At 47.4% G+C, this 18,215-nt stretch overlaps 2 protein-coding genes across 12 annotated transcripts; both read left to right on the top strand.

Moving 5' to 3' along the window:
- The first annotated feature begins 1,002 nt into the window (after positions 1-1,002).
- Positions 1,003-8,876, top strand: LOC147137085 (uncharacterized). Of its 8 annotated transcripts, none has more exons than XM_086050328.1 (21): positions 1,007-2,241; positions 3,166-3,240; positions 3,312-3,395; positions 3,482-3,532; positions 3,610-3,720; positions 4,017-4,118; positions 4,470-4,514; positions 4,578-4,640; positions 4,835-4,897; positions 4,977-5,039; positions 5,559-5,621; positions 5,715-5,789; positions 6,435-6,497; positions 6,635-6,697; positions 6,778-6,840; positions 6,922-6,984; positions 7,067-7,129; positions 7,743-7,805; positions 7,883-7,945; positions 8,015-8,143; positions 8,225-8,876. In XM_086050328.1, the coding sequence occupies exons 1-21, from the start codon at positions 1,719-1,721 to the stop codon at positions 8,515-8,517; spliced, it is 2,181 nt and encodes a 726-aa protein (XP_085906454.1). In that variant the 5' UTR covers positions 1,007-1,718; the 3' UTR covers positions 8,518-8,876. The 8 variants fall into 8 exon arrangements, with proteins under 8 accessions (XP_085906461.1, XP_085906462.1, XP_085906458.1 ...); XM_086050329.1 differs by having other exon boundaries at positions 1,009-2,241; positions 7,883-7,933; XM_086050332.1 differs by lacking the exon at positions 7,743-7,805 and having other exon boundaries at positions 1,006-2,241.
- A 688-nt stretch (positions 8,877-9,564) lies between these two features.
- srp54 (signal recognition particle 54) lies at positions 9,565-17,908 on the top strand. Of its 4 annotated transcripts, none has more exons than XM_086049016.1 (17): positions 9,565-9,710; positions 10,768-10,838; positions 11,406-11,535; positions 12,412-12,503; positions 12,591-12,675; positions 12,766-12,870; positions 12,950-13,016; positions 13,461-13,518; positions 14,354-14,504; positions 14,610-14,758; positions 15,426-15,526; positions 15,599-15,685; positions 15,762-15,835; positions 15,922-16,030; positions 17,109-17,279; positions 17,356-17,451; positions 17,549-17,908. In XM_086049016.1, exons 3-17 carry the CDS (start codon positions 11,458-11,460, stop codon positions 17,638-17,640), a joined length of 1,515 nt encoding a protein of 504 aa, XP_085905142.1. In that variant the 5' UTR covers positions 9,565-9,710; positions 10,768-10,838; positions 11,406-11,457; the 3' UTR covers positions 17,641-17,908. The 4 variants fall into 4 exon arrangements, with proteins under 4 accessions (XP_085905142.1, XP_085905144.1, XP_085905143.1 ...); XM_086049018.1 differs by having other exon boundaries at positions 9,610-9,710; positions 10,770-10,834; XM_086049017.1 differs by lacking the exon at positions 9,565-9,710 and adding an exon at positions 9,717-9,918 and having other exon boundaries at positions 10,768-10,834.
- The last annotated feature ends 307 nt before the right edge of the window (positions 17,909-18,215 follow it).

Genomic DNA, 18,215 nt, shown 5'->3' with positions numbered 1-18,215 from the left:
GAAGCGTCGGACGTCACAGCGTTTTTGTGCCAAGAGCCCCCTTGATTGGCGCCCGGTGCAATGGAAGAGCAACGGGGGCCAGGCTCTTCCAGAACCTGTCGTGGAAAAACCTCTCTTGACTGACCGCAGCACCCGAGGCGATGGTCCTCGTGGACGAATGTTTGCTGTCGCTTTGGAATGTTTTTAATAAAGAACTTTTGGATGTTTTTTTTTTTTTTTTTACATTCGTGACTTTATTTCATCCCACCTTTAATACTAATGAGAGTACAAATAGCTTAGTACTAGCGTGGTGTACTATATTGTAGCATTAGTCTACTCTTTTGTTAGCATTCTGACGACAATCTAGACTAGTTTTTGTACTGTACTCATAGTTATTGTGGACTAATCGTACAATAGTGTAGTATTGTGTAGTTAGGGTGCAAAGTATAATGTGATTAGAGCAGTGTTTTCTAAACAGTGTGCCGTGGGAAATTAATTTGTGCGATCTAGCGCATGGCAGCGTAGTTATGTCTTTACTATCTTGTAGTACTCCTCCACACCAGCAGGTGGCAGCAGCTGGTAGCTCACTGTTTTTGTTTGGAGACAAGCGAATTAGTGACGCATGTCTCTCGAAACAGGCCCATGTTTCACGAGTATCAATGAAACAAAATACTTTTTTCTTTGTGTTTATTTCATTCCTATTCAAGACGTTGTGATACAGCGTCATTCTTCAAAGTTAAAAAAAATGCTTATTTAAACACCCTTTTCAATGAAATAAATGCCTTAATTGACTCAAAAAAGTTTGAAAAACACTCATGATGGAAAGTGCAGTAACCTGTGTACTGATAGGGTAGGCCTACATGTTTTTAAAATAATCTCGCATGCTAGAGTAGTGTTATAATGTTCTAACGGCACTTATAGTGTACTTGTACTGCATGTAATGTACTTATTCCATGGTAATGGTGAGGTAAACATGAAAGCACGTAATGTGCAGTGGTACTGTTGTAAAAGTCTAGTATTGTAATATTTACTTGTACTGCACCGATCGTATAATAGGGCACTTGTACTTTGGTAATAGGGCAGTAGCATACAAAGAGTGGACTCATGCCACGGTAAATGTCGTTTTGTAGAGGAGCTTCCTAGTATAGTGTAGTCATTCTGTAGAGTTGCAGTGTAATATTACTGGAAATGTTGTAATAGTTGATCAGGAATATCACAGTAGACTAACGTAACAGTATATATAGCATTCTAATAGTGTACAAGTAGTGTAATACTGTAGTTTAGTACCATAGTGTAGCAGTATAGTCAACTGATAGTGTAGTATTCCATATAGCACAGTATAGTATTGTGGTATATATGCATAGTGTAATAGTAAGTAGTGTGATAATAGCGTAGCAGTATAGTTAGCTATAGTGTACTGGTAGTGTATTAATATAGCAGTAGTGGGCACATAGTATAGTTGTAATAGCGTAATGACAGTGTTGTAATATAGTAATAGGAAAGTGTAATATAATGGTGTAGTAATAGTGTAATATTACTGTGGTTGTTTAGTACGGGAGCGTTGTAGCAGTTTAGTGGAAGTGTAGTCGTCGTGGTGATTGTAAAATGTAAGCGAGTAGATTAGCAGATTAGCATGTTAGCCATGTTTGGTATGTGCAAAAGCCTAGTGGGTCACATGACCTTTAATCTGCACACAAATATCACTTTGATTCACACTCACGCGACGCTCTCCGGTCGAGATGAAGTTTTGTGCAGTTGCTGCGCTTTTGCTTCTGCTCATCGGTCCATTAGAAGTCTTTGGTCTGCTTCCCACCCGCGAGCGGGACCGCTCCTTCAGGATGCGGACCATGACGCAGGACTCATCTGGCCCACCGGACCTGCCGGTGCTCTGGACTGAGCTAGTGGGGTTGAGACAACTGGTGCTCAGCCTACAGGCGGCGGTGGTGGATCAGCGCCAGTCCCTCAGGACTTCGGAGAGCCGCCTGAGAGACGGACAGGAGGTGGCAGAGAAGCAGAGACAACAGCTGGACGCCATGCAGATCCAGATGGATGTGGACAGGACGCTGGTCCTCAGTCTGCAGGCGGCTGCGGTGGATCAGCGTAACGCCCTCCGGACTACAGAGATCCGCCTTAGGGACGGCGAGGAGGCGGCAGAGAAGCAGAAACAGGTTCTGGACTCACTGCGAGTCCAGGTGGAGGCAGACAAGAATATGGTGAGCGAAATCAACGCTGACCTGAAGAGGAGGGAGCAGCACAGGCAAGGTCAGTACACTTGGACTAGTTCAGTGTCCACTTAGACCACGTGAGGCCACTTAGACCACCTGAGTCCACCAAGACCGTGTCCCTATAACTTCACTCAGACGCTGACATGCGGATCAAAATGGGACAGGCTAAACCTTGTGAAGGGCCCGCTTCAGTCGGATTCCCGTTGAATCCAAATGACATACATCTTCTCAAAGACATTTGAGCTTGTGTGAAAGTAGGCTGAACTTCAGTTTTTTCAGTGGAAAAAATGTTTACTTTTTTTTTCAAAATGATTTTTTTTCTCAGGTCTTGGGACCAGTTAATCCAGTTTAACCATGTAATTCTGTCTATGCTGCACAAATCCACTTGGAGCAAGTGAGTTCCCTTAGACCAGTGAGTCCAGTTTGACCAAGGGTCTTCCATCCTGTTCCTCGAGGGCTGCCTGTTTTCCCAACTCTCCCTGCTGCAACGCCCCTGATTCAAATGATCGGGATCGTTATCCAGCTTCAGCAGACCTTGCTGATTATCTGAGCATTTTTTAATCAGGTGTGTTGCGCCAGGGAGGGATGGGGAAACAGGCAGGTCAGCGGCCGGAGCAGGAACAGGATTGAAGACACCTGAGTTAGATCTTTTGAGTCCAGGCAAGGTTGTCTGTAATCTGCCCGGGGTCCTGGGGCAAGATACAATAATCCTGCCCCCCCTTCCCAAGAAAAACAAACGGGCTAGTAGGGGGCCATTAGCCGTCTTTAGGTGACCCCTAGCCATGAGCCTGCAACAGTGAGTAAGGGGCCCTATGTCGGGTCCTCGTTGGGCCCTTCTCATTGGGTCTCATTGATTGGGCCAATGTCAGTTTGTCTCCGGATTGCTTGGCCCCTGCGGCATCTCTCAATCCGGGTGAGGTAATTGAAGGTAACGAACGCGTTATGGTTGTGTGCTACTCAGAGGAAGTGTCAAGGTTGCAGTCCAGACTGAACGCCAGTGAAAGTTCTTTGGAGAACTTGAAGAGGAAGACATCGGGTGAGTCAAATCATCCGTTTGACTGACGTCCGTTAGCCGGTTGGTTGCTCACCGCGACAAATGATGCCCAGCCCTGGCCGGCGACCTTCCCTTCCTGAGGACGAGGCTGAGGGCCAGTGAGAGCGTCCTGGACCAACTCAAAAGGAAGAGCTCAGGTGTGGTTCGTAATTTCAAAGATCAAGGCAGCCAATCAGAGCCGGCCTCGCAAATCACATGACATCAATTGTTGGCGTGCTTCCAGTCCTGGCGTCTCGACTTTGCCTGGTGGAAAATCTGAGGAAGAGGAGCTCAGGTCCAAAGCCCTTCCTGTTTTCTGTCACTGCTTGAGCTAAGGCTTGGACTCAAGTTTGATTATTTTCTTCATTCCAGTGGAGGATGCTGAAGTCCAAGGCCATCAGAACTCCAGCCGGGCTCACACGATATCCTCGGTTGCAGACAAAGATGAGCAACGGCGGGAGGCGGAGTCCCGTCCGGACGCGGGTGAGACTCCCGCTTCTCGTTGACAAGTTTTGATGATAATGATTTCTCCGAGTCTTCCTGACCATGTACAGACCAGGTTAGTCCACTCAGACTCGTTTGAATATGACCATACCGCATAAGTCCACCATGACTATCTAAGTCCAGTTGCACAATGTGAGTCGAGTTAAAGCATACGAGTCCGCCTTGACCATTTATATCTTCTTTAGAGCACGTGACTCTGTGTATTTACAAAGGAGAGTGTGAAGGTCTGAGGTCTTGATGATAACATCCACTTTCTATTTTTTTTTTTCTTTCAGATTCATCACGTCTACACCAAAACGTGACTGCTCTCTATGTTCGGCTACGGCACCTGGAGGGCGAAGTGATGACAGGTGAACGACACCTACAGGACATCAGAGGTAACTATGCATTGGAGGTCCGCTTCAGGTTTGGCCTCTGGAGGCCTTAGAATCTGGAGGTCTAGACTCCATTGGTCTTGTCTTCTGGAAGTTTAGACTCTGGAGGCACAGACTATGGAATTCTAGATTCTGTAAGAATGGACTCTGAATTTTGACAATGGAGTCTGCAGGTCTTGACTCTGAAGGCCTTCAGTCGAGAGGTTTTGACTCTGCAAGTCTGTACTTTTACATTTATACTCAGTCTCGATTATTGAGAGCTAGACTCTGGAGGTCTTGATGCTGGACGTCTCAACTCTGGAAAGCTCCATTCTGGGGGTCAGGAATCTGCTTTCATGCGTTGTTTGCTTTCAGCTGCTGTGGCCAACACGTTGAATGACACACAGAAACAAAGCGAAGGTAAGCGCTCAATCGCTCTGTGTGTGCACGTGTGTTTGTCACTGACATAGTTCTGGTCGGCAGGGTTGAAGGTGCGACTGAGTGTGGTGGAAAACCTTGTGGAGGATCTGTGGACTGACAAGTCAGGTAAAGTTGATAAAGGTTGTGGAGAGAGAACTCCAGTCAGCTGTTAGAAGGGTCCACGAGACTCCAACTTTTGACCCTAGAGGCTTGGACCCTGGAGAGGCCTCAAGTCTGGAGACTAGAAACTCAAACATACCGCAAGCGGTTCTGCTCCTGCTCAGGTTCTCTATGTTGACATTCATTTTTTTTTTTTTTAGTTAAATCAGGTCAGCTTTCCAGCGTGGAAGCGCAACTGGTTAACGGCCGCAACAGCACCGCAGGTACGCTAACACGCTAGTATCATGTTAGCGTGCTAGTATGCCAGCTAATAGCGGATTGGATGCCATGTGCCACTTGAAGCTCTCGAGGGCAGTGTGAGGATGGCTGCGGCTCGCGCCGAGAAGCTGACGGTTCTCAGCTCAGGTCAGTCTTGGTCTTCTCATTTTTGTCCCAACGCGAGCTCGCCCGTCAACGTCTCGAGTTCAATCGTCGGAAATGATCAGTCATCCAACCATTGATTTCTCGTAAGACTTTCCTGACGATTAGTCAATTGATTAGTTGCCTCGGGTTTCATAGGTAGGTAGAGTTTTGTGTTATTGGCAAAGCGGTGGATGTTGACACCGTGTTTTCTAATAATACTAGCCGAGGGAAGCATGTGAAAACTCAAGAATACTGGTCCTTGTACGGACCCCTGTGGGACACCGTGTTAAGTAAATTAGGCATCGAGTCTTTGTTGTCACTATCAGGTTGTTATCATGCAACACACCTTATCGTGTCCTCATGCCTCTCTCGTCACGTCTCTCACGTTGTTCTCGATCGACTTATGTCAATCGATTTCTTATTTTATCACTCTTGTTCTTCCCATGTCTCAAACGCTTCTCATGTCTTGATCGCGTTATTGTTCTATATGACTGTGTTGTATTGCTGGCATTTCGTGTGTAGCGTTGGAGAGCCGACTCAACGTCAGTGAGAAACTTCTGGGAGAACTCAAGACTGAATGCACAGGTGTGTGCGTGTGTGTGTGTGCGTGTGCGTGCGTGTAAGTGTGTGATTTTGTGTGAGTGGGTTTTTGCCTGTCTAATGTCTAACTGATCTCAGGCGAGTTGTCAACGGTCACGGCAAGACTGAAGCTCGCAGAAGGTCAAGTGGGGGATCTGTGGATGAAGAACTCAGGTGAGGAGAACACGAGCGCATAACTGTCAAAAATTCTAATTTGCCCGTACTTTTCTGTATAAAGTATCTATATTTAATCTTACACAGTCATTTTCGCTCAGCGGGGGAGGTGGGGCAAACGGACCGGACATTTTTATGTCGATTCTCACACAGTTTTTATCACTCAACGGGGGGGTGTTGCAAGTGCGCTATGATCGTGAAAGTCGACCGAAGTGTACTGTCGCAATCGCTAATGGACGCTCCGGATTAGAGCCGAAATGGGCGAGATCGGTCTAACCAAAAACGAGTTTTTTGATTTTTTGTTTTTGTTTTCCCCCCTACAAAAATGTCTATACGGCGTACTCAATTTGAAATGATCAAAAAACGTATCAAATACGGGGAAAACGTATACGTTAATATCAGGTATGCGAGCGTGCGCATGCGTCATGGTCGTCGTCATCACTGTCGCCGTTGTCGTAACATGCTTCGGCTCAGACAACACAACTTGCCAACATGGGGTCTCGACTCACTGACTCCACTTCTCACGTCACTTTGTGTTATCATGTCACCCTCACGTCGCTCCGATGTTGTTCTCGTGATCTCTAGCATGTTCTCGCGGTGCTATAATCTTCTCATGCCGCTGTCGTGTTGACGTTGCGTGTGCAGCGCTGGAGGTGCGAGTGAACGGCAGCGAGAGACTTGTGGAACAACTCAAGACCGAATGCACAGGTGAGCGAGCGTACGTGTGTATGAGAGCACGAGAATGTGCACACGTCGTCGTCATGGCGTTCTCATCGCGCTTTCATACGTTCATGTTCTCATGTTGTAAAGCCACCGTGTTGTGTTTTTGAACATGGCGAGTGCAGCGTTGGCAGTCCGACTTAACGTCAGTGGCGAACGTCTGGACGAGCTCACGACTGAGTGCACAAGTGAGTGTGAGAGAACGTTCACGCGCCATCATCATCATCATCATCATCATCATCGTCACTGTTGTTGCGACGTCCTTCAGCTCGGACCGCACGACTTGACAACGTGGAGTCGCGACTGGCGGACGACATCCGCGCCGCCGCCGGTAATGTCGCTCTCGTCATCATTTCCTCCTGTTCTCATTTCGGCGCGTGACCGTGTCGCGTTGTTGCCGTCGCGCGTGCAGCTTTGGAGGTCCGCCTGAACGGCAGCGAAAAACTCCTGGGAGAACTTAAGACTGAATGCGCAGGTCAGTGAGCGCGTGGGAGAGCTGCCTTGTATGAGAAGATGAGAAATTGCGCCATGGCCGTCATTGTTGTGACGTCCTTCAGCTCGCACGACGCGACTTTCCCACGTGGAGTCCCGACTGACTGACAGCATCCACAACACTGAAGGTACTCTCGCGTTGCTCTTTTGTCACTCTTTGCCGTCTCGTTTCAGGTTGCTTCAGTTCGTCACTCGTTTTGTTCTCACAGGAGGCTCATGTAACTCAATTTCTTCACAAGAAACTCGTGTTCCCGTTTTTTTGGGTTTTTTTTCATCCGTGATCTCATGTCACTCATTTTGCTCTCATGTCACTCATTTTGTTCTCATGTAACTCTCATGTCACTCATTTTGTTCTCACGTCATTTATTTTGCTTTGAAGAAGCTCTCCTATTCACTCGCCACTCATTTTGTTTTCCTGCCATGCTGATGTTCTCATGTCACCCATGTTGTCCTCATGGCACTCATTTTGTTGTCATGGCACACGTGTTACTCTTTTTGCTCTCTGGAAAGTCAAGTCAAATCGATCTGTATAGCCCTTAATCACAAAAAAGTCTCAAAGGGCTTCACATGCCCACAATCGACAAATATTAACGACATCCCCTGATCTTAACCGCCAGCGGGGCAAGGAAAGACTAAAAAAAAAAAAAAAGTCACTCATTTTGTTCTCACGTCACTTTCCTCTCACTCAATTTGTTCTCATGTGACTCATGTTCTCATTGTTCACTCGTTTTGTTCTGTCAGCGTTGCTGGGGAGGTTAAACACGAGCGAGCAGAAGATGAGCGACTTGAAGGCGACGACGGAAGGTCACGCAATCGCAGCGTGTGCGCGTGTTTGACGAGTGTGTGCGCTTGTCACGTTTGATGACATTTTCCCTCCGCAGAGTTGACGCTGCGCTTGCACGTTTTGGAGCAGCGTAGCACACAGACATCAGGTCACCCAAACGGTTGTGCGCTCGGTTGGTCTGGCGTGGCGATGACGTCGCCAATGGTGTCATGAACCATGTCGTCGGCAGGCGAGACCAAGGTGGCCTTCGCCGCCGCGCTCACCGACTCGGGATCCGTGGGACCGTTCGACCAGGAGACCACTTTGATCTTCTCCAAGGTTTTCGCCAACGTCGGCCGAGCTTACGACGAGACGTCCGGTGAGCCTTGATGACTCGCCGTCCCCACGATGACGGCAATGACAAGGATGTCCCCAGAAATTGGTCGTCCGTTTTGCACAGGTGTGTTCACAGCCCCCGTGGGCGGCGTTTACGTGTTCAGCTTCACGGCGGCCGACTTCCTGAAAGGCTACACGGGCGTCACCCTGTACCGCAACCAGCAGCTCATCGTCTCCAGCCTGGACCTCAACGACCACGGCGGCTACGCGTCGGCAACCAACGGCGCGCTAATCCCGCTGGAGGCTGGGGACCGCGTGCGCCTGAGCCTGCCCGCCAGCTACAGACTATACGACGACACGCGCAGCTTTAGCGTCTTCAGCGGATTCCTGCTTTTCCCCCTGGTGGCCGATCAATAAACTGTCTTCCTCTGCTCGGAAACAACGTGCCCGTGCTAACATAATTGCTAAACTTATGTTTGGAAACAACAATGTGACAAGCTAACATGCTACCATAATCTGATAGTATGATAGCTAGCATCCACGTTAACATGCGAGCATCTGTGTTAATGTAAGACAGTGTTTTTCAACTTTTTTTAGTCAAAGCACATTTATTTCATTGAGAAAATCCCGCGGCACACCACCAGCTGAAATTGTGGGGGAAAAACAGCTTATTCTAACAATGTAAGTGTTATATTGTTTGAATAAGCATTTTTTAACATTGAAGAATGTATCATAACTTCTTGAATAGGAATGAAATAAACACAAAGAAAAAAGTATTTTATCATGTTTCATATTGATACTTACTCAGTGTTTGGATAAACACGTCACTAATTCGCTTGTCTCTAAACAAAGACAATTAGCTACTTGCTGCTGCCACCTGCTGGTATGGAAGAGTACTACAACATAGTAACGCCATGATTACGCTGCCAGGCGCTTGACCGCACAAATTAGATCATTTCCCACGGCACACCTGACAATATCTCGCGGCACACTGCACAGAGTTTGAAAAACACTGATTGAAGAGACAATCTACTCTGGAACAATGTGACATGCCAACGTGCTAACACAATCGAAAACCTGTTTGGAAAGCACAAATGGACTTCATTCACTAATAAATTCATTAAAATGTTTAAGTTCTGCACACAAGTTGAGCGTATTTTGTAAAAACACCGTCAGATTCAGGACATGCCGATGTTCTCACCATGCCGTGCCGATGTTAGTAAATCTGAATTCATTTTGAATGATGAGCTTGGTGGTTCGACCTACTTTTTACCTATTCATGGGCCCCCGGAGCTATTCATGGGCCCCCGGGGCTAACCATCAAATATAAGCCCCCCTCCCCGACTCGAAAGCCCCTATCGCAAACAATTCCAACTTTTGGTGAAGGCAGAAAAATCACGTCAGAGTTCGTTCCATACTACGGAGACCCAGCTGCGCGTCGCTGCTTTCACTTGGTCGGTAGGTGGCGACGCAGGGACGTTCGCGTGTGTGTGCGCGCAACAAAGAAGAAAGAAGACGCTAACTTCCGGCAGAGTGTACTGATGACGAGTAGCTCGAGCTAGCAGCTGTGACGAAGGCATAGACAAAGTGGGCGATTGGAAGCCTTCCAGGTGGGACTTCTCGGCGTTCTCTTGTCTGGTTGTGCGTATTTAGTCGCTCGGGTTGAGTTCACCCGGACTCCGGAGCGCGCGACACGCCAGCTAACTGCTAACGTTAGCATTGGTTAGCTGGTTGCTGTGTTTGTGTGTGTCGACGGACGTGTCAGTCAGTCTCTGTCCAGTCGAGCATTTGAATCGCTCGTCAGCCACTGCCTGAAGTGTAAGTTTGAAACACAAGCTCAAAGTGTAACATTTATGACGTCAAATGTTGCGGTGGTTATTAATTGCCTGCACTTTTTCGGCATAGTGCCTCAGACTGGTTGTTTTCAAAAGGGATTCAATTGTTTTATTTCCTCAAATTTTCTGACAACGTTCAGCAACAATCCAGTCTGGCTGTTAGGATATGTGAGAACAATATGCTCAACTGGCAAAGATGATTAACTACATAGTTTCATCATATTAAACTTCAACGGGTGGATTCAGTGATTTCATTGCTCCAAAACAAGTCTGTCGACTTGCATCTCTATCTGTAATGGAGATCGCAGAGTTCAATTTGCATTCACGTGATGGTTTTATTCCACAGTTTACAAACAGCGACGGAGACAAGTTCCCAATCGAGTTGTTGTAGTCTGAATTGTCGACATCACTTTGGGGCAGACACAGTTGACAACACAAGACATGGCAGTTCTTTTTAATAGTCCATCCACCCACCATTTATAGGTCTTATCCTGGAGTCAGGTGTCCCTCTCAATGACATAAGATTGATGAAATGGAATTGTGAGACAAATCTCAGAGGAACCTAAAAAGAATCTGCAAGCAGTAATAAATAGATGAAAATACAAATTGTCCTTATGTGTGAATGGTTACCCGCGATTGGTTGGCAACCCGTCCAGGATGTAGTGCATCCCTGCCTCTCGGCCAATCGTCAGATGTACTGGGATAGGCTCCAGCTCACCTGGCTCAGCTTGATGAGTAGGAGCAGTGTTGAGAACTGACGAATGGTTTGAAGCAGTGCGACTGTTGTCATGGTGATGTGCAGATGCCAGTAATTTCTCTGTTTTTCCCCAAGAGTACAGGAATTGTTGGTGCCCTCCTCTTGTCAACTGACCCGCTCAGTCGAGCGTCCCCCGCCACCCGTACGTGAGTTATCGTCTCGTATCTATCACGCAGTGCAAGATGCAATGTACGCTATCCAGCTCTAGCATTTTGATCTACACTATTTGTCTTGCGCACACAGTGACAATTTGTAACCCTCCAATTCAATTGCCCCGCTTCAGTGTTTGTATAGAAATGTAGTGGAACGTAGAAAGGAAGCAAAAATTGTGGCCAGTATTTTATTGCAATTTTTTAAAAGGTTTTTTTCTTCCCTTTTTTCTACTTTAAAATGGGTCAATTTGATCCACAACATAAGCGAGTCAGTCTGACCCATGTCATTATTTGTTTATTTAAATACTATAAATATCTATTACAAAAAATAGGCCAAGAAAAGAACTTTGATCCCAAATTATCAATATGTTTTTTCAATACAGCCGCGTATACCGTTACACCCCCGAGTAAATATGGTATGTAATCACAAACGTGGCCATCCCACGTTTTAAAATGCAACTTTTTTAAGAAGAGTTAATGAGGCTTTGTTCTATAACATAGACATATGTTATATATTATATATACATATATGTGTTTATGTTCTGTGCGTTCCCTGAGCAGAGGCGGAAGCGTGTAAAGCGGAGGCTGCGTGCGCGCAGGGTCACACGTCACCATGGTGCTCGCCGATCTGGGCCGCAAGATCACGTCGGCGCTGAGGTCGCTCAGCAACGCCACCATCATCAATGAAGAGGTAGCGCAACAGCGCGCCGACGTGTCCAAATCACACTAAATGTCATGACGCAATTGTCAAGAACAAGAAAATGTTGCATGCAGTGCCACTAGTTGCATTCGGAATGCATTTGTGGAATATGAGCAAAGCAGCAAAATCCACCAGTTTTTACCCATCTCAGGCGGCGGCCATTTTGCCACCTGTTGTCGATATGAAAATGACATCGCAGTTGCTCAGGTAATGACCGATCGTGGCTCAGCTTCAGAAAACAGGTGAGCCGCCATTGGTCACTACCGGAGCCTTAAGCAACTTTGATGTCATTTTGGATTTGAAACGAAAAGCAACAAGATGAGCTTGAAGACCTTCAGCGTTCATTTTGAGGGCCAAAAGTAACGGCGCAATTGGTGCGCCGCTGCTCCGTGGCCAGGTGTGTTCTTCGCCTCATGAGCCAATTTACGATAAAGGTCAGGCGTTCATTTCAGTTGTGCTATTTGCATTTGGAAGCCATCAGTCCAAAAGACACCCACGAAAGTGAGAAAAACATTTGGTCTGGTCAATTCAGCCGTTTGGAGCGTGTTTAAAAAGAAAGAACGGGCCCATCGGTGAGCTCAGCAACGGATTAGTCGATAGGATAATCAATTCTAAAAAGATTGGATCGTGACAGGCACCGGCGGCCCTTATGTACGTACCACAAAGTCAATGTGAAACGGATTGTTGCTTTCATTCCAAATCCGCGGTGGTGGCATTTAGAGCCCAAAAGAGGACAATTGTGCCCATGTACCACTACGACGTAGCGACCTGACCGGATGGCTCCACTGGACCAAAACGCCTGTTATAGAGAGTCAGGCATGAGCAAACGATTCCAAAGCCGGCCTTTGTCGCATCTCCTCCCGTCAGGTCCTCAACTCCATGTTGAAGGAGGTGTGCGCCGCCCTCCTGGAGGCCGACGTCAACATCAAGCTGGTCAAGCAGCTGCGAGAGAATGTCAAGTGAGTTTTTGGGAAAGAAAAAAAAACAAAACGTCTTTCTTTTTTAGTAGCTTCCTCACATCAGTTCATCGGTTCTTGTCGCCGCAGGGCCGCCATCGACCTGGAAGAAATGGCGTCGGGCCTAAACAAGAGGAGGATGATCCAGCACGCCGTCTTCAAGGAGCTGGTCAAGGTCTGTGGCACAAAAAAAAAAAAAAAAAAAAAAAGGAGGAGGAGATGATGGGAGAAGCAGTGTGGAGCTTTGCTTGTTGTGTGCTCACAGCTGGTGGACCCCGGCGTGAAAGCGTGGACGCCGTCCAAAGGCAAGAACAACGTCATCATGTTTGTCGGCCTGCAGGGCAGCGGCAAGACCACAACTTGCTCCAAGGTCACGCCCCTACAGAAAACAACCCCGCCCTCGCCCCCGTCATGTCATGTCATGAATAACCTCAGGTTGATTCTTGCAGCTGGCGTATTACTACCAGAGAAAAGGCTGGAAGACGTGCCTCATATGTGCCGACACCTTCAGAGCCGGTAACACCGCACACCACCGCTTTTTTTTTCAGGCTCATTCCAATGTTTGGCAGGAGAAAAAAAAATCCGATAACCTATTAATCGGCCGATTCATTTAAAAAGACAAAAGAAAAAAACAAAAAAAAATCCTGTAAAGTGAAATGACATTTCTCTATTTTATTTGCTGTGGAGTGACCAAGGACTTCCATATCAAAACCAGAGTCGGCCAAAATACCATGTCAGGAAAGTTGCTCATTGGATTGAATGGGGACGGAGCTCCCTCTAGTGGACAAATTGTGCAAGGATGTCATTCTGCACCGCTTCAACTTTACACGTTGACGGTTTTGTGAGAAAGTACAGACGATTAATTGGCAAAACAGCGGCCCGTTGGGAATATTTAGAAAAAAAAGATGAGTCGGTGGGGCCCAACACTTGACGCTGACTGGCGCTCTCTCCTGTCTGCAGGCGCCTTTGATCAGCTCAAACAGAACGCCACCAAGGCCAGAATACCTTTCTACGGCAGGTGAGTCTCAATGACGCCTTCAGCTTCCCGCACATATTCATGGTTGACGCTTTCCTTTTTAATTCACCTTTCCCCCCCTTTTTTAAATTAAAAATGTATTTTTTTACTAATAAGAGTAAGAATGCCTTTATTGATCCCACAGTGGGGAAATTTTCAATTGGAGTCAAGGAAGTACTGTTCGTTGAAAGTGACACATCTCGACTAATTGAGTCTTCATGTTTGTGGATGTTTTTGTTCTGCTGGAACCAAATCATTTAGAAGAGTTGAAAATTACATTTAAGTGTTTAAGGATCCCGCTCAGTTGCATTCGGACTCCTCCTCGTCAGGGGCGGGGCCAGAACGTGGCTAATGGGTGGGCCTGGAAAAATCAGGGCGGGCCTGAATGTTTCCCTCACTTCCCACAATCCTCCTGTCCCGACCACATCGTATATTCAAATAAAATGATCAACTGAATAATATGAAGTTCAGATCTTCCTTAGACAACCACAATTATGCCATTCTTAATATTCAATCAAATAATAACCACAAATTCAAAAATAATTTAATAATTTATAAAAAAATGTCAAAGTATATGTTTTTTTTAGTGCTGTCAAACGATAACCTTTTTTTAAAAGTAATTAATGGCAACATTTTCCACAATTAATCGCGATTAATCATGAATCGTTTTCAACTACAATTTGTAGTGGGCAGTCAGACCCGGCGCCCACCCATGGCTCCGCCCCTGCTCCTCGTGCCGCCGCGCGGTTGCGTTGCGGCTCCTCATCTGTGCTGCGTCGCCGCGCGCGTTGCCTTCGGGTTCCTCCTCGTTTCGGGTACTGCCATGTGTTGCCTTCAGTTACACAGAAATGGATCCGGTGGTGATCGCCGCGGAGGGCGTGGAGAAGTTCAAAGGCGAGAACTTTGAGATCATCATCGTGGACACGAGCGGCCGCCACAAGCAGGAAGACTCGCTCTTCGAGGAGATGCTGCAAGTCTCCAACGCCGTGGTGAGCGCCCGAACGCAACGCGCCTCGCCGCTCCGCTGCTCCGCTGCTCATCCTCCTCCCCCGCCCCGAACCGTTAGTCATCCTCTGAGGCGTTTGTCTCCCCAGCAACCCGACAACATCGTCTACGTGATGGACGCGTCCATCGGTCAGGCCTGCGAGTCTCAGGCCAAAGCCTTCAAGGACAAAGTGGACGTGGCGTCGGTCATTGTCACCAAGCTGGACGGACACGCCAAAGGGGGCGGAGCTCTGAGCGCGTAAGCAGAAAAATACCGGGCTTGGTTTGGATTTTTCCATATTCGCCAGGGGCATAAAAATCCAATAACCAACTAATTGGCTGATTCATTGGAAAAAAAAAATCATGATAATGGTGATAATAATGATAAAATACGGATTTCCGTGTCCATGACATTTTATTGATGGAGATAATGAAACATGCCTTTCGTGCTAATCTCATTTCTTCTGCTCAATTATATTTCTTTGCCTTGAAATGATGACTTCAAAATACATTTTTAAAAAAGTCTGTGGGTTTTATGCTACCCATACCGATCATCCATGAGCGAGATCGTCCGAGATCGATCACGTGGCTTAGTTGCATGTTTTTCCATTTTAGAGCTGCTCACTAAAGATAGGAGTAATGGATTCATCTGTCAGTTATTGTTTTTCAATAAATTGATGAAGCAGATTAAAAAAAAAAAAAAAAACGATCCAAATATATTTATAGAAAAACAGGACCTGATTTCAAATTGACCGCGCGGGGAAAGTACACCGGACACAGGCTGCTCCCTTGTTGGCTGCAAAGTGCGAGCCGCGGCGATCGTTTCTTGTGATCGGCGTTGATCGACACGCCGCTCTTGTGGCGCTGAGCATTAAGTGACAGATAGAATCCGATCTCGTATGAGCTTTTTTTGTTTTTGGCGTCAGGGTGGCGGCGACCCGGAGTCCCATCATCTTCATCGGCACGGGCGAGCACATCGACGACTTTGAACCCTTCAAGACGCAGCCGTTCGTCAGCAAGCTGCTCGGTACGCCGCCGAGGCGCTCGGAGAAGGCCGGCTTCCCATCTTACTACTTTCCCCCCCCCCCCCCGCCGCCAGGCATGGGCGACATCGAGGGCCTGATCGACAGAGTCAACGAGCTCAAGCTGGACGACAACGAGGAGCTGATCGACAAGCTGAAGCACGGTGAGGCCCCGCCGTCGGCTTCGGGGTTCCTCGCTCTCCCGCGTCTCTCTTTTGACGCGTCTCTTGCGACCCTCAGGACAGTTCACGCTCAGAGACATGTACGAACAGTTCCAGAACATCATGAAGATGGGACCCTTTGGGCAGATCATGGTAAGCCCCGCCCTCAGTAAGGCAAATGTGTGAGCGCCAACTGAATGGGCGGGCCTGCGTGCGTGCGTGCGTGCGTGCGTTCGTAGGGTATGATTCCAGGCTTCGGAACGGACTTCATGAGTAAAGGAAACGAGCAGGAATCCATGGCCAGGCTGAAGAAACTCATGACCATCATGGACAGCATGAACGACCAAGGTAACGTGCTGCTAACCCGCGCGAAGCAAACCGCTTGCGGAGGATCCACGGCGATTGGAAAGTAGTTGGCGCCATGACCCAAGACTAACAAGCGTTTACAGATAGGGACGTAACGACGAATCGAAAAATCCATTCAAACCGATTCGTCGAATAATCGATTCAAATGGAGTCGACTCGGACATCTCATCGCTCAGAAGCCCTCCTAAACAGCAACGCCTAACAAAAGACTTAACATACATAGGTCATTCGAGTATACTCATTAGAGTGCTAAAAAAAGGACGTCTTTCAATTTTTTTTTTCCCATTCCAGATGCATAGCACACATTTTGAATGTGTCGATCAAATGATGCGCTTGCACCAAACATCATTGCGTATTGCGTTCGTGGATGGCGGCAGCACCACGTTAGCGCACAGAGACGAGCATGCTATCCTTTTTTTTTTTTTTTTTTTTTTTTTTAAATCGAGAATCGGGGCTTGGGTGAATTGTTACATCCTTATTTGCAGATGTTGCCATTGCAAAATAGTTGCAGAGGGTCAACAAGTCGTGGAATATTGTCGCCGATTGTTAAGAAGTCTGGGCCAGGCTGAAGTTTGGAGTGTCCAAACTTGCTGAGGGTAGTCGCCCACTTTTGCACATTAGTTGCACACTCGTTACAAACAGTCGATTTTCAGTTCCCGATTTTCGATTCGATTTCAAAAAATTGCTATCATGCTTTTTCTCTGGGCACTCGCGTGGTTGCGCAGCCGTCCACAAACGCAAACGCGCAATCATGTTTGGCGCACGCGCATCATTTGATCGACACATTCAAAATGTGCGATGCATCTGGAATAAAAAACGTTTCAAGACATCATTTTTCTAGATGAATTCAACCAATTCGATGTTCAAATGATCCAATCGATGAATCGATTCGGCCCGACGAATCGGCTTTAAATCGATCTTCGATCAATCGTCACATCCCGAGTAAAAATGAGTTGCGGATGCTCAACGATGACCGCAAACTAGTTTCAGGAGTGCCAACGACCAATGAAAAATAGCTTTGGAGTGTCGTTGATCGCCACGGCGATGTTTGCGCCAGCAGAGTTGGACAGCAAGGACGGCGCCAAGCTGTTCAGCAAGCAGGCCAACCGCATCCAGCGGGTGGCTCGCGGGGCGGGCGTGGCCACGCGCGACGTGCAAGAACTTCTCACCCAGTACACCAAGTTTGCTCAGATGGTCAAGAAGATGGGCGGCATCAAAGGCCTGTTCAAAGGTGCCGCGTCGCTCGCCCCGTCGCTCGCCCCGTCTGCGCCGTCGCTCACGCCCACGTCTGCTTTGTGCGCGCTCAGGTGGAGACATGTCCAAGAACGTCAACCCTTCGCAGATGGCCAAACTCAACCAGCAGATGGCCAAGATGATGGACCCGCGTGTGCTTCACCATATGGGTAACGAACGCACGCACGCACGCACGCACCAACTGGAGGCGGGGCACTCCAGCCAAATGGCGCGGCGCCAATTAACGCATGTTTTGTGCGTCTGCAGGCGGCATGCAAGGCCTGCAGTCGATGATGCGCCAATTCCAGCAGGGGGCGGCGGGAAACATGAAAGGCATGATGGGATTCAACAACATGTGAGCGGCACGGACGCCAGCAGCGTCCTGCGCAGGGAGGAGCTTGCTTTTTTCTCTCTTTTTTTGTGATTTTTTTTTTTTTCCCGCCCCAATTCCGATGAAGACGCTGCTTCCCGATCGGACGAGACTGGATGACGGACGTGGCAACCGTCAAACAAATGTTTCTGTTGGTCCATTTTTAATCCGATGTGATATGAGCTGAGTGATGTCACGTGACGTCATCCCTTGTGAAACTTTTCAAAAGGAAATATACAAAGTTCCCCATTCTCAAATCGGCTCTTCTTTTGTGTGGGATTCTTTCGACTGGATTTTTATCACGACGTCATTCTCCCACCTGGCTCAAAGGGGAAAAAAAATAAATAAATAATTCAAGTGACATTTACAACCAATTGACCTTGATAAAATCTTCAAAATACATTCTTGGTGCCAAGGAATTATGTTGGAGTGAATTCAGAAGCTCCATTTAGGCAGAAGTAGTGCTTTGTCACCATCTTGTCTTTAGTGCCAAGGAACTGTGTGATCAGGAGCACTTTTGAAAAATGAATAAGAAAACGATTGGCTTTATTGAGTTTCATTTCA

This window comes from Filicampus tigris, chromosome 13 (genome assembly GCF_054856515.1).
Source record: "Filicampus tigris isolate MCC_2025a chromosome 13, RoL_Ftig_1.0, whole genome shotgun sequence".
Taxonomy (NCBI): domain Eukaryota; kingdom Metazoa; phylum Chordata; class Actinopteri; order Syngnathiformes; family Syngnathidae; genus Filicampus; species Filicampus tigris.
The sequence above is the reverse complement of the archived record's forward strand: the minus strand, read 5'-3'. Positions and strand labels throughout refer to the sequence as shown.